Source organism: Vulpes lagopus, chromosome 1 (genome assembly GCF_018345385.1).
Source record: "Vulpes lagopus strain Blue_001 chromosome 1, ASM1834538v1, whole genome shotgun sequence".
NCBI classification, from domain to species: domain Eukaryota; kingdom Metazoa; phylum Chordata; class Mammalia; order Carnivora; family Canidae; genus Vulpes; species Vulpes lagopus.
The window spans coordinates 14,327,273-14,353,301 of record NC_054824.1 but is presented as its reverse complement, the minus strand read 5'-3'; the positions used below and the strand labels follow the sequence as shown (position 1 = coordinate 14,353,301).

The window sequence follows — 26,029 nt, the reverse complement described above, 5'->3', positions numbered from 1 at the left end:
AAGTTTGTACCACTTAATCCCCTTCACCTATTTTGCCTGACCTCCTAACTCTTCCTCCCTCTATTAACCAACAGCTCACTTCCTCTATGAGTTTGTTTCTGTTTTGTTTATTTTATTTTTTAGATTCCATAAATAGTGAAATCATATGGTATTTGTCTTTCTGTCTGACTTATTTCACTTAGCATGATGTCCTCTAGGTCCATCTACATTGTCGCAAATGGCAAGAATAAGCTTTTAAATTTGCTATTCATATGGGGCAATTAACTTGAAATTAAGCTTCTAGAGTGCAGCATGACATTATTTTACTCATATACACATTTCCAGGTTCTCAAATATAGCCACCAACTACTTGTTTCAAAAAGTAAGCCTGTTTAATCAGTTTCTAAGCAAGTGTTACATAAAGGATCTGTGGCCTTTAATTTCACTTAGCTTTATATTACTGACACATTGATGTAACAAATATCTGTGGACTTTTGCCAAAATGAAAGAACCACTGCTTATGGCTTACCAATAATATTTCAAGTTTGAATGGATTCTTATCAGCTCTTTATTAGTGAACTCTCTAGCACTTGAACATGTCCATAATGTAATGGTGACTGATGTTTATGATGATGGCTCCAGGACTCTAAAAGATCTTTATGAGTCTTCTCAATCATCAAAGAAAAAAATTTTTCAGCAGAGGTCGAAAAGTATTTTGTAGCATTTAAGTTCTTTGAATTTTGAAATCCATGTGATATATGTTTAGAAATTTTATTTAAAAAGATATTTTAAGTAATCATTACACCCTACTTCCAGTGAATAACAACAGCCACCACCACCACCTTACTCTGCTTTTAAGTTCTATTCTGGTATTACCCACATCACTTTTCCTCTGATTTAAGTTGCTTTCATTGGTTATTTCAATGTCTTACTGATTCTTTCCTCTCTCACTTCTCTTCCTCCTTTACTGATTAAAACAGAAGAAGTCGTTCAGGGTTACACCACTTTCTGCATTTCAGTGCAGAAGAGCAATATGTTGCCAGCTCAGTCAATGGTTCTACAAGAGGAGAAGACACCTGTTTGGCATTTGTCTTACAAATTTGTTGACACTGTTTAATAAATAACAGAAAATACCTATAAAGATGGCATTAAGGACCTAAATCTAATAAGTTGAAGCTGTATATATGGAAAATCCTCTTTTGCCAATTGAAATACTTTAAAACAGAGACCATCATGCTTCTGCCACACTGCATTATTCCCCTGAATTACAAAGTAGTGAACAGAACATAAGAACATGTCGAATTTTATGTATGTGAAGCATGACACTCGTAAATCCCTCTTACCTCCCAGTTTTTTGTTTTTGTGGGTTTTCTTTTTAAGCAAAATGAGTTCTAACTTTCTGACATAATCAAATTTCTGAGACATGCTTAATATTCTATTGGACTGTCAGCTGGAAAACATTGTAAAATAAATGGAGTCTTTTTTTTTTAGAAGAATGTAATGTTAAAATAAAATGCAGATGGTATGAATACTACTACTGTAATAAAGATCATATATATGCATTTTATTTGGTTGTAACAACAAGATTTTTCAGAATACATGTAAGCATGAGAATGGGGCACATCTATTTCTATGGGCTGAGAAATCAAAAGATAGTCAGCTTATAATGCATCACTGGAGAAAAAAAATCTTCTAGACTTCTGCCATATGTATAATGGCTCAGCATAAAAATATTCATGTTAGTCTTTCTCACAGTGGGAAGACTACAGTTTGCTAAGAATTATTAATCACTAGTTAGATCTTTTTCTTGGCAAAAACTATTCAGCTAGATGGTAAGTGATCCTCTATCGTCCGACAAGGCAAACATAAATATCTCAGTACTAGAATGTACACACAGTGCTATGTATAAACAAATCAAAACAAAAAACACTTGTCCACTGATTCTCTTTCAAAAAACTTAAGTTTATAGTTAAGGGATTATGAATTATTTATTCTTTTTTTTGAAAAGATTTTATTTATTCATTCATGATAGACACAGAGAAAGAGAGAGGCAGAGACACAGGCAGAGGGAGAAGCAGGCTCCATGCAGGGAGCCCGACTCGGGACTCGATCCCAGGACTCCAGGATCGTGCCCCGGGCCAAAGGCAGGCGCCAAACAGCTGAGCCACCCACGGATCCCCTTATTTATTTATTTTTTTAAAGATTTTATTTATTTATTCATGAGAGACAGAGAGAGAGAGAGAGGGAGAGACACAGGCAGAGGGAGAAGTGGGCTCCATGCAGGGAGCCTGATGTGGGACTCGATCCCAGGACTCCAGGATCATGCCCTGGGCTGAAGGCAGCGCTAAACCGCTAAGCCACCCAGGGATCCCTAAATTATTTATTCTTAAAGAGGCAATTCTGGTGTTTTTAGAAAAGCTTTCCACCCTTTTTTTTTTTTTTTGCTATTATAAATAATGCCGTGATGAACATCTGTGTACATGTATCTCAACAACATATTGTTTCCTTAGGATAGATTCTTAGAGATGGAATCACAACATCAGGGAGCAGAAAATTCCTAAGGATTTTTTAGTTTTTAATTTGACAGATATTGTCAAATTTCTTTCTAGAAAGACTGGGCCACTGAAAACTCTATTAGTGCGGGAAATATCACAACTCACACCTCCTTATTAATGAGTAATATCCCTTTTGAATTTCCAACAATTTAATAGATTAAAATATTGCTAATTTTTGTTCCAATTCATATTTCTTTGATCACTGAGAGGGCTGAAGGGTGTTTTTAATATCTGTTAAAATGAATTTCTTCCTCTGTAAATTATTTAATGCCCTCTTTCACTTTATCATTGGAACTATGGTTTCTTTTTCAATTTTTTAATTAAAAAATTAAAATATATTACTTTTTGTCGATCAGAATTGTAACAAATACTAATACTTCATACATTTAGACATTTATGTAGGCAAATCAATCCATTTCCTTTTGTAATTTCTGTAGTTCCTTTATGCTTTTTGCGTTTCTTCCCCTGTATGTCTTTGAAATTTTAACATTATTTTTGGCTTTAATCCTTAATTTGACTGAAATTTGTTCTAATATATGCCATGAAATTAGAATCTAACTTGAATATATTTCCAAAACATTATACAATTTGCTCAACAATACTTGTTGAATAAATCATCCCTTCACCAATGATTTTACGATTTCTTTTTTAATTTGGTCAGAGCTTTACACAAATGAGTCTTGACCAATGTGTGAAAACTGCCCTGGCCTAGGTGGTGAAGGAGGTATTCCTGGCACATGGACTAGCATGAGCTCCATGGAGGAGCAAAAGGGGAAGAGCAGTTGAAGACTGGAGGCTATTCTCACTCCAACCTATACTGTAGCCAGACTCAGAACAATCTTATATAGCATAATAATGAACCTGCATTTATCTTGTAATTTTCATCTTTCAAGTAAAAGAGGTTAATGGTATTTGTCATATGTAGATATGATTTATGTAAATTATAATCTATCAACTACTAGTGCTTGTTATATCAAAATATTAATGAAAACAACAATAACAGATATGAATGACTAAAGTTCTAATTCAAATATCATATGATAGGCAATGTATTGAGGCTTTACACACATTATTTTATTTATTCTTCTTTATTTTATAGAGGAGCATCAAACTTGGACAGATTAAGTAACTAACCCAAGATCACATATTTAGAAAATGGTGGAGTCATGTGTGACTCTGAAGCCCATGTTCTAAATAACCAAGAGTTTCATTGTACTCTAGACATACTAGCACAATTTATATTTTCAAATAGTTAATATCAAACTATAATTAATTACTTCTTAGACACAAGGATATTCCCTTCCTAAAGGCAGGGACCATATCTTAATTATCACTGTCTTCTTTACCTAACATGGTAGGTGCTAAATAAATACTTGCTGGAACTACTGAAGATCTGTGTTTAAGAATATCTGTAAGATAGTAACAGATAAATAATATATAAGCTTCCAAGAAGAGAAAATGAAGGACAAGAGTAAATGTAACCAGTAAGAGAGGCAAAGAAGAAACTGTGGAAAAGGGAAGAAGAGATTTAAAAAATGCAGAGTAATAGAAAGAATGGACATTTATTTCCTCACTAGAAAAAAACTGAACTAGTAGTGTTGTGTATTTATATATCAAAAATGTTTACTTTTGATAACCTGTATTTTGGAAATACCTGGACTTTAAATATGATTCTCCTGCCTCAAATATCAGATTAAATAACGTAATATTTGCCTACTTATTCAGGAAGAGAAACTACTAAATATCATAGCCCATTTTAGAGTTGGCATTACTAATGAACTAGATTAAATTGACCAGAGCTTTAACTGCAATTGAATGAAGAGAATTTTTCCAGATGAATATATGCCCAATAATATGACCAATTTGATTTGCCTGATTTTTCTCTCAGTCAGGATCCCAATGGCTTCCTGGCTGTTTTACAGCTTTCTGCTTAGTCCCAAAAGAAAGAACATTTTTCTTATTAATATAGCTTCCTCACAGATTTCAAGCCCAAGTTTCTAATTCAAAGAAGTGCTAATCCATTTGCAAAGCATCTTAGTGAAGGAGTAATCACCCAGCCATAATCACTATTACAAGTCATAATTACTTTATGAATTCTTTTAATTACTAAGTGGTTTTTAACAACTATAAATAGATGAGCACTCTTAGCAACACAGACTTTGGTCTGGAAGCTGGGGTAATGTCTCATTAAAGAATCCTAGTGCTTTTTTTATTTGGAAGTAGGATGATGTGGCAGTGGGGAATCATTACTTTTACAGAGTTTGTCACTCCCCTGTGGTACACTAAAACCCAAAGCCACGGCCTTCTAGTAAAATATTAACCTGGAGAGAAAGGAAGAGGGACCAAGGGAGTAGCGGAGTAGAGGCAAGAGCAAACTCAGAAAATGACACTGCCATCAAGGAAACCAACATCTCACAAATGAAGTTACCATATGTTCTCTTAAATAAGCAAAGATAAAACTAACTATATGGTAGATTAAGGGCAAGTCTGTACCTAGGATCATAAGAGAAATAAGACTGTATTCTTCTTTATTCCTCCAAATATGAATAACAAAATAAAAGGTTCCTTAGTGAATCCAGTAAGGCCAGCCCTTCTGAAGGAGAGAGACCAAGTGTTCTGAACCCTTAAAACATGTAAAGGTATCTAGAGTATGATAGTTTTGAATGCAAAACAAAAGCAAAACAAAAACAAGTAAGAATCATAAACTAAAACATAGCACCAAACGAAAAAAAAATCTACCTGGATCAAGGTCAGATATGTTTGAACATGTATCTTTTACCTTATTAGATCTTCACAGCAATGCTGTGATGGTAAGTATGGCAGGTATGTTTGCACATTTTTTAATGAATGAGGAAACTGAGGTTAAGGGATTAAATGACCTGCCACTTACACAAAGAGGTTAAAATGGCCATGCTGAGATTTGAACCCATGTTTCCTAAATGCGAATGTCATATTCACTCCACCACACTATGGCTCCTTAGTCTATTAATGGCCTTTGCACACATTCACAGGTCTTACCTCACCTCCTCAATTTCAGCTGATGACCTAGCTTCTTAGTTTAAAAAAAATTAAAGCAAACACAAATGGATTTCCTCATTATCCTACCACCTACTAACCTCCTTGCATCTATACTTCAATACTCTATCTTTTCTCTTGTTACAATGGATTAATTTGCTCTACCTAAGGCCAATTTTTCCACTTCTGGGTTGATTCCTAGTTCCCTTTTGTCTTCTTAAGAATTTTGCTCTTTCCTGTAACTTTTTTTTTTTTTTACATCACTATAAGATCATTTTTATCTGCACATAAATATACTATTTCTTAAATTTAAAAAAAGGATATTGATTTTATATACTCCCCCCAGCTCCAGGTAAGAATTAGCTATATTACTATTATCCCTACTTTCTTAAATTTTTTTATTTTAAAGATTTTATTTATTCATGAGAGACAGAGAGAGAGAAAGAGGCAGAGACACAGGCAGACGGAGAGGCAGGCTCCAAGCAAGGAGCCTGACGTGGGACTTGATCCCAGGACTCCAGGACCACGCTGAAGGCAGGCACCAAACCGCTGAGCCATCCAGGGATCCTCTATCCCTACTTTCTTAAAACTCAGTCTCTCTTAAGTCCTTTCAAATAAAATAAGGCTCTTGTCTTCTATTACTCTGCTGAAACTACTCATTAAAGACATCTAGGATCTTAATCTTATCAAGTCAAATGAGCAATCTTAGCTTTCATCCTCTCTGTATCAACAATCTTTAACTCAATTAATCACCATCCCCTTCTTGAGATATTCTTCCCCCCATGGCTTCCAGGGCAGTACATTTTCCTGGAAGTTTTCCTTCCACTTGTCATCCCTCATTCTCAGTTTTCTTTGCTGACACAGCTTCTCCTCTTTCTCCTCAACCTCAACATGCTAAGTTCCCAAAGCTCAATCCTCAGACCTCTTTTCTTTTTTGTTTTTAATTTTAATTCTAGTATAGTTAACATACAGTGTTGTTTTCAGTTTCCTGCATACAGTACAGTGATTCAACACTTTCCTACATCATCCTGGTGCTCATCACAAGTGTACTCCTTCATCCCCATCACCTATTTCACCCATCCCTCTACCCACCTGCCTTCGTCAGTTTGTCCTCGATAGTTAAAGAGTCTATTTCTTGGTGTCTCTTTTTTCCCCTTTGTTTTGTTTCTTGAATTTCACATGACTGAGATCATATGGTTATTTGTTTTCTCTGCTATTGACTTATTTTACTTAGTATTATACTCTCTAGCTCCACAGACTTCTTTTCAATACTCATTCCACCCGGATAATCTCAACCAACCACATGACTGAAATTTTGAATCCCATCCATATGCCAACTACCAAGTGCCCCCAAATAAACACAGGCTCCGCTTAGTCTTCTTCACCTCAGTAAATGGTATTCTCTTCACCAAGTTGTTTAGGACAAAAACCTAGTATTGTCTTTATTTCTTCTGTTTACTTATAATTAATCCATCAATTCCTGTTGGTTCTATCTTCAAAACATACCGAATATAACTACTACTCATCATTTCAACTTCTGGCCATTGTATCCAAGCCATTTTCTCTCATCTTGACTTTTTTGTAACAATCATTTCTCTACTAAGGAACTAGAGTGGTCTTTTCAGAACAAATAATATCACATCACTCTTTTGATCAAAACTCCTCCAGTGGCTTCACTGAACACTTAGGACAAAATCCAAACTCCTAGCAAGACTACAGATGACCTAGCCCCTGTATACCATGTCCTCCCAAAGCCTGTTCTGCTCTAGCCACACTGGCTTCCCTGCTATTCTTTGAACCTGATAAGTAATTCCTGCTTCATGGCCTTTGCATATGCTTTTCCTTATGCCCAGACTTTCTTCCCAGAGGCTTTCTCATGAGTTGGTCCTTCATGTCTCTCAGTTCTCTGTTCAGATATCTCTGCAGAAAAGTTTTAACTGTCCTAGCTAGAACAGTCTTCTCTACTTATCTGTAGACATTTGCCTGGTTTTAAAAAATTCTTATTTATATCCACTTAGTTATATTACATGATTATTTACTTGTTTGTTTACCAGCCCCACTATGAATATAAGGTCCATGAGTACTGGAACTTCATTAGCCTAGTCTGCTGCTATATTCTCCGTGCCTGAAGCACAGTCTGTATGTAATAAATATTATAATTTTATATAAATATTTAATTAAATATAAAAATAGTTTTATAATAACACCATTATATAAAATATATAAATACATATTATATAAATATAAAAAATATATTTATTTAATAAACCAGGGAGATGGCGACATATGACTTATTTTTAAATACATATTAAGATACACCTTAATTTGAATTTTTTACAATAGAGAATTTACAAAAGTTTGATCCTAAACTGTATTAACAGTTTTTAAAAATATATATATTTTTTTTTTTTTTTTTTTTTTTTTTTTTTTTTTTTTTTTTTTTTTTTTTTTTAAATTTTATTTATTTATGATAGTCATACAGAGAGAAAGAGAGTGGCAGAGACACAGGCAGAGGGAGAAGCAGGCTCCATGCGCCGGGAGCCCGATGTGGGACTCGATCCCGGGTCTCCAGGATCGCGCCCTGGGCCAAAGGCAGGCGCCAAACCGCTGCGCCACCCAGGGATCCCAAAAATATATATATTTTTAGGCACATAGGGGATTCTATTGTTTTTCTACATTATTACATAAAAAGAAAAAGCCTGGCATATTAGTTAATCTAAAAGTCTATTATGTCCCTTAGTAGCAAGTCCGTCTGTAATTATTTTTCCTTTTAAAATTCTATGTTTCTAAAATAATGTAATATTGTAGACTCCACTTATACCACCTGGGGGTAGGAAATGAAATTAGGATGTTTAGTTTTTCTTTTGCTCTGTTATACAGAAGTGATGCAGAAATACATTGAGTTGGCTTTAAGTACTGGGAATAATCAATTTTAATTTACCTACTTGGTAGTTCTGTGAGAGTAAAAGGCAGGATGATAGATTTTTAGCTTAAACAATGTTTTGGCATTATATGTACTGGGAATATATTTAGGACAGGAACCATGACATGAGCCTTTTGGAACATTTCTGATCACCATTATTAACTAACAAGGAGCTACCAATGATTTCTGAACTGTTCAATTTGCTGGACCAACAGGACCCTAACAATAATTTTAGAACACTTAACTTTATTGGGATAAAATTAGAAACATTTTCAGCAGAAACCAATTTCTGGCATACAAAAACTACATTTTAAAATATTTTACCCAATGTTAAAGTTTCCTTTTATTTTCCACTCATTTTTAAAGTTTAAACAATGCTCTACTTACTCATAGAGTAAAGTGACAAATGGCTACAATTTAGGGAAGAGATTTTATTTCAGCAATATCATAATCTTTGATTTTATTTTTATTTCCCCAATATGACTGAATCTGTATCAATAATTCTTTTCTTTTAATTAAACATAGATTTATTTACTTTGGAGAGAGGGAGAGCACATGTACATATGGGGAGGGGCAGAGAGAGAGGGAGAGAGAAAAAATCTCAAGCAGACTCCTATGCTGAGTGTGGAACCTATTACCTGAGTCAAAATCAAGAGTTGGATGCTTAACCCACTGAGCCACCAGGTCCTCCTATATTGGCGATTCTAAATAGCTATGAAATCTGATGTCATTAAGTTAAGCAGAGATATCAATGATAAATTATTTTCAAAACTAAATTGATGATTTCCTTTTCCAAATGATTCATGATAAGGTGTTTGCTGAAAAGTAAACTACCCTGGAGTTTAATGAACATAATTTATATGACACCATTTAGATTATAATTGTAATTAATAAATGTCTAAATGTAGACTCCCTCTGCAAATACTTATATGACCCCTGTAACTTACATGCCTCTTTCCCATAGAACAGGCTGGTAACTCTTGACTTTTGGGGAGAACAATGCCTGCAATTCTTCTGCTCTGAACGCCATTAGTAGGACTGAATGCTTCTAATGCAGAGACAAAGCAATAGCCAAGAGACATGTAGTCAGCACAAGCCTATCCCTTGTTTTTATTAGCATCTTTGGGCTCTAGGACAAATCTCCTTAAAAGATATGGGTGTTCTATTTCCTTGGTATTCCCCATAGTACGCTGAGTATTGGATAGAACACTTAGCAAATCTTATAAATGTTGACAAGCCAAAAATATTTTTTATAGATAGCTTAGCCTGAGAAGGTTAATGGTATATTTTATGTACCTTGTGCTTTGTAAGTTTAAATAAAAGGGCAAAATAAGATGCAAGAAGAGCAAAAGGAAGAGTATAAAATGCTAAAGGGAGAAAAGGTATTTAAAAGGTTGCTGAGAAATATGAATTCTAATTCAAACTTTGCCCTTTCTTGAGAGTTGAGTTTTTAATATTATTTTTCCATACAGATTGTGTCATCTTTGGCAAAAATGAGTCTTTGTTCTTTGAAAAAAATGAGAAAGTTAAACTAGGTGATAAAGAAATATCAAAGCTATTCATATTTTGATATTTAAAATCATTTCATAACACTGTACTTAGTCACAGACCATTAGAATCCTAATAATTGCCAGTTGTCATTCTGTGGCACATTATTCAGGAAGCCAAAAAAATAAAAAATAAAAAAATTTAAACAGAACAAATTTCAGGTAACATCACAAATACGTTTTATGCTTATCAGAACTTATCAGCTTAAAAATCTTGACATAATCTATTAAGGCACAACAGATACATCTGAGACCAAGGTCTTTTGCCAGGAAAATATTTCACTTTTCTCTGGGCTGAAGAGAGCTCATATGTACAGAAAGCTAGGAGGAAGCTGAGAAATATTGGAGAAGAGGGAAAGTCTCAAGGGAAAGAGACCAAGAGAAGTAGAAAGATAACTTTTTTTCAAGACATTTGCCATCTGTGCCTCTCTCAAAGATGCCAGGCAGCTCCCCAGCCTGAGGGTTAGGGAAGCTCTTCTCACAAACCCTGGAAGATATCCCATTAGGTTTCCCCACCAGGAAGATAAAGAGTAGCAGATGGGATCCTGCAATTGTCAGGAGGTTATTTGGAAATGGAAGGCCATGAGGTTGGTGGTGTTCACTGTTACTCAGTTAACCTCTCCTTCCTTTCATTCTTCCTTTAATGAACTCTTTAATTTTCCATGCTGGGTCCCCTACTGATGCTATTCGTATCTGGCTTGTCCTTTTTATTTGTTTTGTTTTAAATTTGTCTCTTTTTAAAACAAATTTGCTTATTCTTCCAATCTCATGTTTGCGAAAGATATATTTGCAATTTTCTATCAAAAGATTTGTAGTTATGCCCAAACAGGACAAAATTCAACCATTAGAAATGCTCTATTATTGAAAATGTTCTATATATGGGCAGAGCAAAGAATCTGTATGCTTTTAAAGAAAGCAGTACAGAGAACTGCCAAACCTGGAAATTTATTGATATATAAAAATCTTATTGCTCTGGTACTTTTCTAAATTTGGAATGGTTCTATTTTATATTAACATATGAAACCCATACTTTTAGTCAATATCCAAGGCTTTGTGAAAAAATAAGAATTTCACAACTTTTCAGATAGGATATTTGATATATAATCTCATGTTTCTGTGTAGCCACAAAAACCATAACAACTGAGTATATCTTTTTAAAAAAATTATTGAAGATTCTAGAGACAGAATACATTTGGGACATATTCTGTTTTCTTTCAAAGCTATTAGTACTATAGAAAGCATATTCGTAAATCTGTTCAAATAAATTTTCCCTAACTTTGAAATCTTTTCATTTCTATTATGGTTTTAAAATAGGTTACCTTCTAAAAGTTCACTGAACATATCAAATCATGATCCTTGTTTGCCATGATGGCAGGCACTTTCTACTCTAGACTTGGGCTTTCAGTGCCAACATCATTAAGAGATTCTTTAAATTACTTTTTAAATGTCCTTTTCCCTCAGGATTTTCACTTATATCTAATTAGACTACTTACTCCATGCCATGTAATCCCTGTTGCCAAAACTGCTAAATGCTTCAATAAGTAGGAGGAGGGCATCAATGGAGCAAGACAGATGTAATGTCACTGGTTAACAATAGAAGTGTGAAGCAGCTGCCTTAATTATGAAGCTTATTAATTCATGGTGTTAAAAGAAAACTTGGCAAGAGTTCTTATAAGATATCTAAACTTTCCAAATAGCATCATATCATTTAAAACTTAAAATATGTTTTCAATAAGAAATATTGAAATAATTCTGTCACAGTACTTAACATCTGCATTTAACACATATAATTCTAAGTTGTAAGACCATACATAATTTTAAAAGTAATTCTGCTTCTTAATTGACTTTTTAAAAGTATATACTTTTAAAAGCATCATAATTTCATGATTTAAAATTTTTTTACAGTTGGAATTAAAACACTGGATAAGGATAAACTGTGTCACAGAGAGGAAGTAAGTAAGGTATAGGAAAGAATTCTAAAGAACTACCTCTCTATGGTACCTGGAAAAATTTAACCTCATTAAATTTCAATTTCATGATCTGTATATTAATGTTTACCATGAAGCACTGTTTGATGATTACAAATTATGTAGAATGTGTGGCATGTAGTAGGTACTTAATTAAAGATAGTATTATTTTTTAATGGATGTACTGGAAAGACAAAATTTAAATAAATGAATTGCTATTATAGAATAAGATTAGTGAAAAGAAACAGTCTCAGTACAACTAGAATAGAGTATTTAATCATTTAAAGACAAGACATTTGAAAACATGAGCTAGAAATAGTTGAGTTTCTTAGGAAAATGAGTGACTAGAAATGGAAGTCTCAAGAGGTGTTACTAAAAAAAAAAAAAATAGTGGAAGTGTATTTTCTTTTTCAGTGTTGACCAAAATTAAGATTTAATGGAGTAATTACCAATAAGAATTAGTACCTGGAAGTTTAACACAATGCCATGTTTAAAAAAGCAAAGCTCCTCACGTTATTTGGAATAATGAAAATATTCCAAGAGAAACTCATGTAAATGCCACACAGGTCTAATCTTAATCCCCACTTTCCCTGGTCTGTAAAGGAATGATCACCATATGTCCCAGCAAATATGACAGGCACAGTTCCACCTTGTCTTGCAGTTCCTCAGTAGTTTTTATCATGAATAAATTGCTTCCAGCCCTATTTGAATCTATATATTTTTGGCATATGTGTGCCACACTCACTCTCTCACATGTTTTTGTCAGTAATGTTCACTATTCTATCTCCAGCCCCTACAGAGAACCTCACACATTATAGGTAAAAAAACAAATATTTTTTTTTTTTTTACAAGAATCAGTACATGGTTTGTGGGTAGAAATACAGTGGATAGAATTTAATATAGACCAATGTAGAGAGCAACATATGAAGAATAAATATAAATTATGTGGTTTATATATACTTAAGATATTTCTTTTTCTTTTTAAAAAGCTATTTCTCTTTTTCTTTTAACGATTTTATTTATTTGTTTAAGAGAGAGAAAGCACATACAAGTGGGGGTATGTAGGAAGGGGCATAGGGAGAGGGAGAAGTAGACTCTGCTGAACAGGGAGCCAGACTCTGGGGTTTGATACCAGGACCCTGGGATCATGACCTGAGCTGAAGGCAGATGCTTAACTGACTGAGCCACCCAGGTGCCCCAGATATTTCTTTCTTAAGACTCAGAAATTTCCTGTTTATATTGTCAATATAATACCATTCTGTAAAATACCAGTTGGACCTCAACCATTCTATTGATGGAAGAAAAAGAACAAAATTCAGAAGATAGGGTATAAATGACTTAATGCATTTTTTTTTTTTTAAATCAAATCTGACAATCTTTTCCTATGAACACTGGAAGAGGGAAGTCTGCAGTGCCAAAAACACTGTATAGGGAAGCATGTCATGAACTGATCTGATTAAAAAGTTTCTCTTTTATTTTTGAAAGAAAATATACTTTCTGGTAAATATTATGAAGGCAATAAAGTTGCATCCTTACTTAAAAAGAAATTCAGAAAAGTTGGTAGTGACATACAAAATGACTAAAAGTAGGAATTCCAATTTTAATTAAATAAAGGAAAAACAACTGTATAGCTAACTTTGGGATTCAAAATACATATCTTCTCTAAAGGAAAAAAGGTCTAAAAACAATTATCAATTATCAGTTATGAATACATAAAATCAACAGATCATCATTTGAGACTATGTTTGATGTTAAATGCAGAGAAATAATACCGTGTATGTATTTTTATGTATTTTTGTATGTATTTATGTATTTTTATTTTTATTTATTTTTTTAATAATAAATTTATTTTTTATTGGTGTTCAATTTGTATTTATGTATTTTTAAATGCCTGGTGAAACTGAGTCAATGTCTTAATATTCTTTTTTCTTTCTATGGTTGGTTACCTCCTAGTTTTTTCTCCTCTGTGCCAAGTAAAATCAATCACACTGCAACATAGAGAACCAAGAAAATCTTAATGAACATACTTTTTACATTATCATTAATACCAAAGGAAACAAAACAAAAAAAATTCATTATATAGTTTAAGAAAGTGAGAAAACTTCATTCACTGCCAAAACTTAACTGATGGAAGTATTAGAGCAAGTTCACAGTAATACTCAAGAGAACAGAGGCTTTCAGTTGTGATCTCAGGAATACTAAAAATTCTTTTCAAAAATAATCTATTAATGGGATCCCTGGGTGGCGCAGCGGTTTGGCACCTGCCTTTGGCCCAGGGCGCGATCCTGGTGCATGGAGCCTGCTTCTCCCTCTGCCTGTGTCTCTGCCTCTCTGCCTCTCTCTCTCTCTCTCTCTGTGACTATCATAAATAAAAAAATAAAAAATAAAAAATAAATAAAAAATAAAAAAATAAAAATAAAAAAATAAAAATAAAAATAATCTATTAATAAAAAAGTTTAAAGATGACTTTAAAAACATCATTGACTGGGCAGCCAGGGTGGCTCAGTGGTTTAGCGCTGCCTTCAGCCCAGGGTGTGATCCTGGAGACCCAGGATCCAGTCCCACATTGGGCTCCCTGCATGGAGCCTGCTTCTCCCTCTGCCTGTGTCTCTGCCTCTCTCTCTCTCTGTGTCTCTCATGAATAAATAAGTAAAATATTAAAAAAAAAAAAACATCATTGACTATCTTTATAAAAGGAGATGCTTAGTGGCAAATTGAATTTAAATAAAGCATTTAAAAAACATCAAAAATAAAACAAAAAAGGAGATGCTGGCAGTGAATAAGTTCTAATACTGAATTTTTCAAAAGTATAATGTGATATTATTAAGAACTATAGTAACAAAAGCAATGATAACAAAAATAGGCCTTTGACACTTAAGGACTCCTACTACTTTTCTTTGCCCTGTTGTGTTTATCATCCTGTGCTCCATAGCTCATGTCTGGCTGCTTTTTTTCTCCTTGTTTCAAAACAAGGAGATTAATACACATTTTTGGAGGTGAGAATAAAGACAACTTGGCTATGTGAGTCATCTAGGAATCTTTAGTGTGGTAACAGAAAATAGTAAAAAAATACTTTTCAGCAAAAGAATGAATTCTAGAAATTGCACTGTAATTACTTCAAATACAATCTTGCTTTATTATTTAATATTTCTTTGTTACTGACACATGTTCCCTAGGGAATGGAAAGTGATTCCTACACAAGACATGAACAAAACAGTGGTTTCTGCAGATCTCCTTATCAATGGGAGTCCTATAGTTCTAATGCCCCAGTATTTTCAATCAAAACTGATATAGTACAGACTTAGATGCTATCGAGCACAGGCTGAGTTTCCTGAACTAAATGCCATAAGACAAAGAGATTATGTCATTGTTGTTATGGAAATTATTAAGGGGTACTCCAAACGATATCTATACAAATATGCTACTGAGTTTATCTTACATTTTTGCAGATGATTTGTTTTGTTTAGTTATCACAAGAATTGACTTTATTTTAATAAAAATTAAATGAGATCATTGTACCTGGTTTTAGTGTAATGGTAGAGAGAAACAGGCTGCTGAAAGGATGGGGACAGGTCTCATGTTCTGATCAATGCCTTTTCAGAGAAGACTGAAGAGGACACAGTTTAATTCTCTCGGTATTAGGTATATTTTTGGGTCTTTTTTAGTGCAATGGAGGGGTATACTGAGTGGAATAGGCATATGATTTTCATAAACGTTTACAAACAATGTGCATTGTCTTCTTTTTTTTTTTTCAAGGATTGGAAGAAGAAATATTACTAAAATGTCTACATGACCCAAAGCAATCTACACATCTAATGTAATCCCTATCAAAACAGCAACAGTTTTGTGAGGGGGATGGATTTGTATATTAAGAGCAGCACTGGGACACCCGGGGGGCTCAGCAGTTGAGCATCTGCCTTCGGCTCAGAGTGTGATCCCGGGGTCCTGGGATGTAGTCCCACATTGGGCTCCCTGTGAGGACCCTGCTTCTCTCTCTGCCTATGTCTCTGCCTGTCTCTCTGTGTCTCATGAATAAATAAATAAAATCTTTTAAAAAAATGTACCAGTTTTTTTCACAGAGCTAAAACAATCCTAAAATTTGTGTGGAACCACAAAAGATCTCAAATAGCCAAAGCAATCTTGAAAAAGAAAAGCAAAGCTGGAAGCATCACAGTTCTACACTTTAAGCTCTACTACAAAGCTGTAGTCATCAAGACAGTATAGTACTGGCACAAAGACAGACACATAGATCAATGGAACAGAACAGAAAACCTGGAAATGGACCCACAATATACGATCAATTCTTGGACAAAGCAGGAAAGAATATCCGATGGAAAAAAGATGGTCCCTTCAACAAAGCATGTTGGGAAAACTGGTTACCCACATGCAGAAAATTAAACTGGGCCATATTTTTTAATACCATATACAAAAACAAATAGAAAATGGATGGAAAAAAACCTAAATACGAGGCAGGAAACCATAAAAATTCTAGAGGAGAACACAAGCAGCAACCTCTCTGAGATCAGCCATAGCAACTTCTTATTAGACACATCTCTGGAGGTAAGGGGAACAAAAGCAAAAATGAACTACTGGGATTCATCAGGATAAAAAGCTTCTGTACAGCAAAGGAAAAATCAACAAAACTAAAAGGCAATGTATGGAATGGGAGAAGATATTTGCAAATGACATTTCTGATAAAGAGTTAGTATCTAAAATGTGCATCCAGTCTTACCACGTACCTCCCACCTCACTACCTTCCATCTGTGTGTGTGTGTGTGTGTGTGTGACAAGAGAGGCAGCACAGGACAGGGGTTAAGAACTTATACTTGCAAGACAAAAAGCTTCTGTACAGCAAAAGAAATGGTCAACAAAACTAAAAGACAACCTACAGAATGGGAGAAGATATATGCAAATGACATATCAGATGAAGGGCTAGTATCCAAGATCTATAAAGAACTTATTAAACTCAACAGCCAAGAAACAAACAATCCAATCATGAAATGGGCAAAAGACATGAACAGAAATTTCACCAAAGAAGACACTGACTTGGACAACCAGCACATGAGAAAATGTCTACATCACTTGCCATCAGGGAAATACAAATCAAAACCACAATGAGATACCACCTCACACCAGTGAGAATGGGGAAAATTAACAAGGCAGGAAACAACAAATGTTGGCGAGGATGTGGAGAAAGGGGAACCCTTTGTTGGTGGGAGTGTGAACTGGTGCAGCCACTCTGGAAAACTGTGTGGAGGGTCCTCAAAGAGTTAAAAATAGAACTGTCCTGTGACCCAGTAATTGCACTGCTGGGGATTTACCCCAAAGATACAGATGCAATGAAACGCTGGGACACCTGCACCCGATGTTTCTAGCAGCAATGTCCACAATAGCCAAACTGTGGAAGGAGCCTCAGTGCCATGAAAGATGAATGGATAAAGAAGATGTGGTCTATGTATACAATGTAATATTGCTCAGCCATTAGAAAACGACAAATACCCACCATTTGCTTCAACGTGGATGGAACTGGAGGGTATTATGCTGAGTGAAGTAAGTCAATTGGAGAAGGACAAACATTATATGGTCTCATTCATTCGGGAATATAAAAAATAGTGAAAGGGAATAAAGGGGAACGGAGAGAAAATGAGTGGGAAATATCAGAGAGGGTGACAAACATCAGAGACTCCCAACTCTGGGAACGAACAAGGGGTAGTGGAAGGGGAGGCGGGTGGGGGGTTGGGGTGACTGGGTGACAGGCACTGAAGGGGCACTTGACGGGATGAGCACTGGGTGTTATGCTATATGTTGGCAAATGGAACTCCAATAAAAAATATACAAAAAAAAAAAAAAAAGAACTCATACTTGGCTGCTAGACTGCAAAGTATTCACTTACTGTGCAACCTTAGAGACATTAGTTAACCTGTAAAGTGGGAATAATAATGGGATGTTATCAATATAAAATGAATGGTTATTGTTAGGATTAAATGATTTACTGATGTAAAGTTCCTAGAATAGTGCTTTAGCACATCAAAAGTGCTCAAAGGTGTTAGTAAATATTATTACATGTGTTTCCAAGGTAGGCATATACTTTTAAATATTAGATTAGATAAATACATCGAGGGAGGAGAATATGAAAGGAAAATTATATTCTTAAATCTAACAGATATTAGTTTAAGATACTTGCCCAAATTAATTAACCATTATTTTCCTGTCTTCCATCCAGACAAATCCTGTTTTTATGAATCTCCAACTAGGAAATAATAAAAACCTCATTCTTAGCGATCTAAAAGAATTCTTATTTTTTATACTCATTTCAGAAATGAATTTTTACTTTTATAAAAAAATTTTGATAGCTGCCTCATATACTTCAATTCTGTACTCTTTTCTAGAGAGCAAACAACAGAAAACTGATGAATATAGGATTCATCCATCTATCAATTCATTAATAAATTATTTTCTGACTCACTGCATTGTAGTTGGCTCTAGGCTGCACTCAAAATTTACACACCAGTTTCTCAAAGGAAGAACACTGAAAAATTGGAAACTGTGAATGAGGTATTGAAGCCTATTGAGAATGATAAGCAAAAGAGGTAAGAAAAAAGCTAATAAGTAAGTGAACTACCTCAGAATCAGTGGACATATAAGAGAAGGACCTTAGAGATATTTATAGTCCAATGGTTCTTAACTCTTTAAAAATAACATCAATGTAGCTGAGGTGTATTCATTTATAACATATGCCTTGACTAATGCACTAGCAAAGTTTTGTGGGAAATTATATTTAAACTCAACAAAGACAAAAATGCACATACAGTATGCTGAGAGGGAGATGAAGAAAATACTTCTAATAGTAATTTTAACTTCAATAGAAAATTTAGTTCTAAGCTTCTTGGCCAAAACCCAAAACTAAACAAAATATAGTTTTTTTTGGCCATGTGATAAATCTGGTTGTATTTTTATTTTGGAAAGGGGAAAGGAGAGAGAGTTGAACAGTTTTTTTGGCATTAATTAATTCTAAGAGAACTTAAGTAAAGTCCTTAAGGAACTTCAGGAACATCATGGATTCAACAAGACTGACTCAAAAGAAGCAATAAGAAAAGCTTTCAATTATAATTCATAGAAGTTATTATATTGAAGTATAGGGAGATCATCTGGCTGCTAAGGCTAGCGCAGTTTATACCTATTATCCTGTCTTACATATTAATAGTGACCCATTCCATTCTCAGAAGTATCCAAGTTTGGATAATAAAATATGTGGGAAACATGGTCCAAATATGTTGTTCTGTAGTGATCTTGTTTAACAGAGGAAAAGACTTTATAAATAGTTTCTGCCCAATTTCTAGAGGCACTGGCTGGCAGCAATTTAAGACCCAAATTAAAAGAGAAGGTATGAAATATATAAGATATAATCTCTTTATATTAAACAGCAGTGCAATAATGTCATGAAACTTACACTCAAAATTGAAAGCAATTCTTCGGTACCGCATTCAGGTTTCAAACGCTCTTTGAACATTTTAACTGTTTGGTGCTTCAAATAGTAGTAAGAAGCAATTCGGCCATATGTCAGAGGTTCAATGCTCCGATTATCCTATTTCAAAAAGAAAGATAAAATGACAAATAAAAAGTACAATAGAAGCACAGACATTCATAAAATTAATAGTTCTTATTGCAGGTTGCTTTTGCAACAATTTTGTTAAAATTTTTGGTTATCATTAGAACAAAAGCCCTACTGTTAAAAAGCTGGGCAATCTTTTCACTTGGAATGTATATGACTGAGTCATACCTCTCCAATTTCAATACAGTAGGAATGTTCCAATTCAACCAGAGACTTCTCAACCAGACTGGATAGAAATTTGTTCACAGAATCATGGCTCACATCACTCAAATTGTAGTAGCTAGAAAACAAACAAGTTTATTATTTGTTTCAAGATATTTTCTATTAAAATTAGCATTTCAATTTCTTATCATTCTATTCTTTCCAGAATTTCAAAGAACAATTACATTTATGGCAAATCAAAGTAAAAAAACTGCAACTACCAGTTTCATGTTACAGATCAAAATTCCCATCCTAACATTTGTTGACACCAATGAACAATGACAATACATTACGAATGTGTTAGATTAAGTAGATAAAATTCAGCATCACATTAAAAAAGATACTAACTTTCCAGTGTTAAAACTGGCATAACTTTACTTTATACACCTATACACAGCAAACTAAATGTATACAGTAGATTTAGAAACAGAAGCATATTAAATATAAACATAAAATTCCCTTTTATATATAAAACCCATCCTCAGTAATTTTATAAAACTCAAAGAACACTGATGTGGGTAGTAGATAAATTCTTTTAAGGAATTTAGTCATTTATTGTTCTCCAAATGCTTAATAACTACATGTCACCCTAAGTATCTGAAGGGACATCATCAAGCTAATAATAAAGCATTGACACATGGGTTCTAGACACAAAAGACACATAGGTTCAGCTCTGTATATTTTGAGTAAAAGTCTGAAGGACATGCAATTCACCTGAATGCTCCTCCTTCTAACTCCAAAACTGTCTTGCCAAATATCTAAGATTGCTAGGAACCTGTGCCTGGGAACAGGTTCAAAGGGTGACAGATTATCCCTATGTCACGGCAGGTCTCTAATTCTTGGTGGCGAATCCTATACCCTGGTCAGCATAGAGAATTACACGTCCCATCTCCATCCACATCAAGTAACAGAAGTGTAAAGTGACCTCAGAACAGACCCATCACTGAAACCCTAGCACAAGGGTTGTACCTCTGCACAGGACTAGAAAGGGGATATTCACAGTCTGGGAAGAAAGTGTTAACAATCACAAATGGGAGAGGCCTGAAGGAAACCACAGCCTATCCACTGTGGTGATTCCTTTTTTCTTTCTTCAAAGAGAAAGATTTGGTGGTAAACATTTATTTAAAATTACAAGTAGGACCTAAGATGGCACGATATACTTTCAGTAGAAAAAAAGAGAAATGGTTTACTTTTTAATCTTAATCTGCAGAGAAGTTATTGCCTTTCCTGGAAAAGTTCTTGTCACAGACTAAAATAGAGCAATATTTATAAATGAATAGATAAATAAGTATTGAAACCAGTGCTGTTGTTAATTTAAATGAACTGCACAAACTTTTATCTAACCAGGAATATAAAGTGAAAAAACTAGCATTAGAAACCATTAGAAAATATTTCCTTTATCCTGAAAAATGACTAAAAAGAGTAATAGTTAGAATAATGTATTCTGCTGTAGAAAGTGAAAATAAAAATTCTGGATATTCAATGCCCCATAAAAGAGATCTCTAAAGCCATTCCAAATTATTAGTAAAACTTATTGTTTTTCATTTTTTCCCAACAAATGGAATTTATCAGCCAAACCTCTTACAACAGAAGTGTTTATTTTTTATTTCACATTCTTTTGGCTTGCTAAATCTATAAATTTTCCAATACTATTTTCAGCTGTATTAATATATAGTTGATAAAATTATTTCTAAATTGAAAAAAAAAGTGCCTAGGAACTGAATAAGTAGTTGAATTTCTCATGCAAGAATCAAGAAATTCTTTATGCAATTAAAATTACAGAAGGAAGACATTATGAAAATAACATTGTCATGAAAAACAAAAAAATTAAAATATCATATTTGTCTAGAAACTTACTAGGCCATTTGAAAAAAAAATCTCATGGATGCTGCTACCAACTATAAGCCATTACCCAATAAATATAACTGAATGACAATTTTACCATTTTTTCCTTTAACAAATTTAGTATATTTACAAATGATATGGAAAACCATCTATGATAAGAACTGTCCTTCAAAAATTATAAATTTTTCTTAATATTTATTTTAATCATTTTTATGTATTTACAAGGTATATTTTGATGGGCTAGTACTTTTTCTAATGTTTGTCTAAATTCCTGGGAAGTTTTTAAGACTAATTTGTAGCCTTAATCAGAGTAAATAGTTCTTATACATTTAAAATAAATTGCAAAAAAGAAAACAACTAAAATTATGTCTGAGATTACAACTAATTATTTGATGAGTACATTTTTTGGGGGGGGATTATTTGATGAGTACATTATACATAATCTAACTTGTTAAAAATTAACATTTATCAGAATAACTTAAACTTGAAGATATATCTTCAGGTCTGAGGAGAGAAATGCAAAAATTCAATTTAAGTAATTGAATTGACATTCAATTTATTCAGTATCAATACTTTTATCCTTATGCAATCTGGGGGTAATCTAGAATTTAAAAAATAAATCCTAAAATTGTTTTCTTCAGGTATTCTGGCATATATAAATGATAACTTTTAAAAATAGAAAATGCCAGGTTAAATATTTCACTCAAGAATATAATAGGAAAATCTCAATCATTAAAAAACTTCTATATACCCAACACAAATACTAAAATGCATAATTTTTGTTGTGCTGTAACTTTGCTGATTTGTACTACTCTTCTATGCTAATATTTGAACTGTTACTTAAAACATTGTCAAATCTTTATAAAAGATCTGCTACATCTTAGATATATAATTTATTAGACACCGTAAAACTAAATGTAAATGAAATTATTATTTAGCCCACATAAAATTTTGAGAGATAATATATTCTGACACTTTTCTGTGAATAAACAATGGAGTTTATATTTACATGATCTTCATTAGCATTATATGGCCTTTGCTTCTACTGCGTGAACTTTTCAGTCACTGGGTAATTTCTAGCCTAAATAATTATAAGCATTTAGCTTAAAACATTATATATCACTGATTTCAATAATCACTTTGTTAACTTGAAAAAGCAAGCAACGGCTAAGTAAAAAGGTCTGTTTTCATGTTGCACTCTCCACAGTACAAAATTTATAATTTACTTGGTTATTAAAACAGAAATATTACACAACTGCTTAATTATAGCTAAAGGATACAATGTAGTTTCATGTTCACTGCATTGGATCATCAAGTCATTATCTTCTCTCTGCCATAAACAGACAGCCTACCTTTTTGTCAGCATGCTATTTCATTTATTTCACAGAGAAACCCAGTTTCACAATAATTGACTTGTCAGAAGCTCTAATTTATGAGGCTGAGCTCTGTAAGATTTCTCTATATTGGACTCAACCTGCACACAAGCAGGGTTGAATATTTACAATGCTGTTAACAGGTGCTGAGTTGTTTAATGATTCTAATAGCCAGAAGCGTACTGAGAAAGCCAGCGGGATCACAATTACAGGCTGTTTGAACACAACAATTACTAGTCCCCTGGGAGGTGTGAAAGTCAAAGGCAGTTTGATACTGACAGCATCTAGCACATGGGCTAGACAAGCTAACTTCTATTAGCAGTCCATTGGGAAAAAGTCATAACAAACCTCTCCCTCTCATAAAAATTTACAAAGTTCATTAAATTTAAACAATCCAAAAGTAAAACAACTTAAAAAACATATCTTTTAAAAGATCTTATCAAAGGACAAACAGGAATACCTCACATGAAGCCTCAAATTATCTTTTTCCAACCTTAATAAGGATGAAATTTTGCTGGTTGAGAATGAAAGAGATTTTATTATAATCAAAAACATAGATAAAGTTACACCAAACAGTCTGGATTTAATGTGAATAGTGGCAGCCATTTCCTGTTTAGTTATTGTAAACCTGGCCAGAGATCTTGCTGGGAAATTTTTCATCAGTCTTGAAATGCTGCAGCTATAACTGTCAGTACTGGGAAGTCATTTGTTACAGCACCATGTTTTTTTATGTTCAGATTATGCAGCAGTAATAATGACACAAATAATGAAAGTGGTTGCAGGGACAGCTGAAACTACCACAACATTTTTTGTCCCAGAAATGTTTAAAAGCTTTCTCAGGGGAAAATAGAGAGTAAAATTGAACATACAAATTGAATCCAGAACTCAATTTGGAATATATTACATTTCATGATGGACCAGTACATGTGTTTATATACATTTAAACACATTAATGTAATGTGTGTCTACATATATGTTTATACATATAAAATCTATCTTTATATACATGTGCATATATTTGCATATACATACATATCACGCACACACGTAGACAACAATCCAGGGGCAGCGGCAGGATCTTTGTCAATCAACATAAGTTCTACCTTTGGTGGTGATGTGGTGGGGGTACTTTACAGTAGTATGATTAAATGAAGGTGGCTGGAGAATTGGATCATATTTGTTATCTATGTATGATGGTATTTTGAAAATGGTTTTTGTCTTTTCTATTTTAAATAAACCTCAATTTCTACTTGTAGCACACACATGCATGTATATATGCCTCTCCCATACAACCAAAAAAACAACACTAAATAATAGGGAATATTAAAGATAAATTAAAATTACACATAATATAAGCCACTCATTTGGGACAATGATTTTAGCTTCCTTAAAACTTCTAAAAAGATCTAAAAACAAGTAGGAAAAATTTGCCAATTTCCTGAATCTTGTGCCTTTATTTTTGCTTCCAGATGGAAAGGGTGATTTTAACACAGACAATAATAAAAAGATATAATCAAGGGCCAATCAGAAAGAAAATTGTAGAGCGTCACTATGGCAGGCTAAATAAAATACATAAATCATTAAAATTGATTTAGGCACATGTTCTCATTTTATTCCAGATGTAAAGGTATAGATATTAAAACTGACTTTTTTTTTTTTTTTTGCATCAGATGAACAAAAGTGTTACACATTCAAAATTTGTATGGTATGGTTTCCATAAAGAACACATTTTCCAGCATAGCACTGGAAGGAGAAGTGGAGAGGGACTGTGGATATTTGGGCTCTAGACCTGATAGTGAGCCTGGTGAGGGAAGACTGTGGCCCTTGGAGCCAGAGTGCCTGAATTCCAGTGCTGTCTCTGCCACTCAGGAGCTGTGTGATGCTCAAACTCCCTGTGCTTCAGTTCCTTAATCTATAAAATGGGGATGAGAGTAATACTAAATGAGTTAGGCTCTTAAAACTGTAACTCAAATGTAGTGGGCAATAAATAACATTAGTGTATGTTGTTTTTCACTTTATTAATTTCAGTTTTGCTTTTATAAATTCCTTTTTCATATTTAAGTTTTGTTTTTGTTAATGTTCATCTAGTTCCTAGAGATGGATGCTTATTTTGTTTCCCAGGATTCATGGAATCTTGTAGATACTCTAAAGATATGAATACTTGTTGGGATTGTGCTTTGACTGAAATTCATTGGCTTTGTTATATCACACTTCTATTTTTTTATAGCTCTAGTCTACATAAAATTTAAAATAAATTTTCACCTTCCACTAGAATAAGAATAGTTAAATCTCAAACAAGGAGATTGCCTTTGCCATCCTTTTTCTTGTTTCTTTCTGGTATTACTGCGTTATATATACTGGGAATGTAGCCTTATGATCTCTATGTTTTGAAATACACTGAGTTGTTCTTTGTGGTCTAGTATATGGTACATTTTTATAAATAAATTTCGATGAGTGTTTGCAAATAGGCTTATTCTTTTGGGGGCAAGAAATACAAAGATACACATATTCAAAAATACTGTTATTCAAACCCTGTATTTACAAGGTAAAATATCTCTTTACCATGCTGATTTTCAACAAAGATGTATTCAAATCTCTCAACATGATTGTAATTTAGTTAACATTTTGAATTTCTATCAGTTTTTGCTTTCTATATTTTGATGCTATGTTTAGTCACCTAAAAATTTGGAAACTACTATAACTATTTTTTGATTGTGCCTGCTACCAATATGAACTATTCTTCTTTGCCTTTTGTAGTCTTTCTTTGCCTTGAATTTCATCTTGTCTGATTTTAATTCTGCAACTGCTTTCTGTTATTGTTCTTCATATCTTCTTTCAATCCGTAACTTTCAACTTTTCTATATCACTTTGATGTTTCTTGCAAATCATGTTTAGCTGGATTTAAAATAATTCAGTATGAGAATGTGTCTTTTAACAGGTAAGTTTAAATTATTTTTAACATTTATGATTATAATTGGCCAGACTTATATTACAATTAGATGCTATCAGTCC

At 33.6% G+C, this 26,029-nt stretch overlaps 1 protein-coding gene across 3 annotated transcripts in view; it reads right to left on the bottom strand.

The window, feature by feature from the left end:
• ASCC3 (activating signal cointegrator 1 complex subunit 3) overlaps window positions 1-26,029 on the bottom strand; it is a 347,397-nt gene that overhangs the window by 54,717 nt on the left and 266,651 nt on the right. For all 3 annotated transcript variants that reach the window (XM_041745387.1, XM_041745404.1, XM_041745396.1), the window contains exons 35-36: window positions 19,767-19,878; window positions 19,437-19,571 (exon numbers count right to left, since the gene is read on the bottom strand). In XM_041745387.1, coding sequence (XP_041601321.1) covers window positions 19,437-19,571; window positions 19,767-19,878 — 247 coding nt within the window. The remainder of the gene's footprint in view (window positions 1-19,436; window positions 19,572-19,766; window positions 19,879-26,029) is intronic.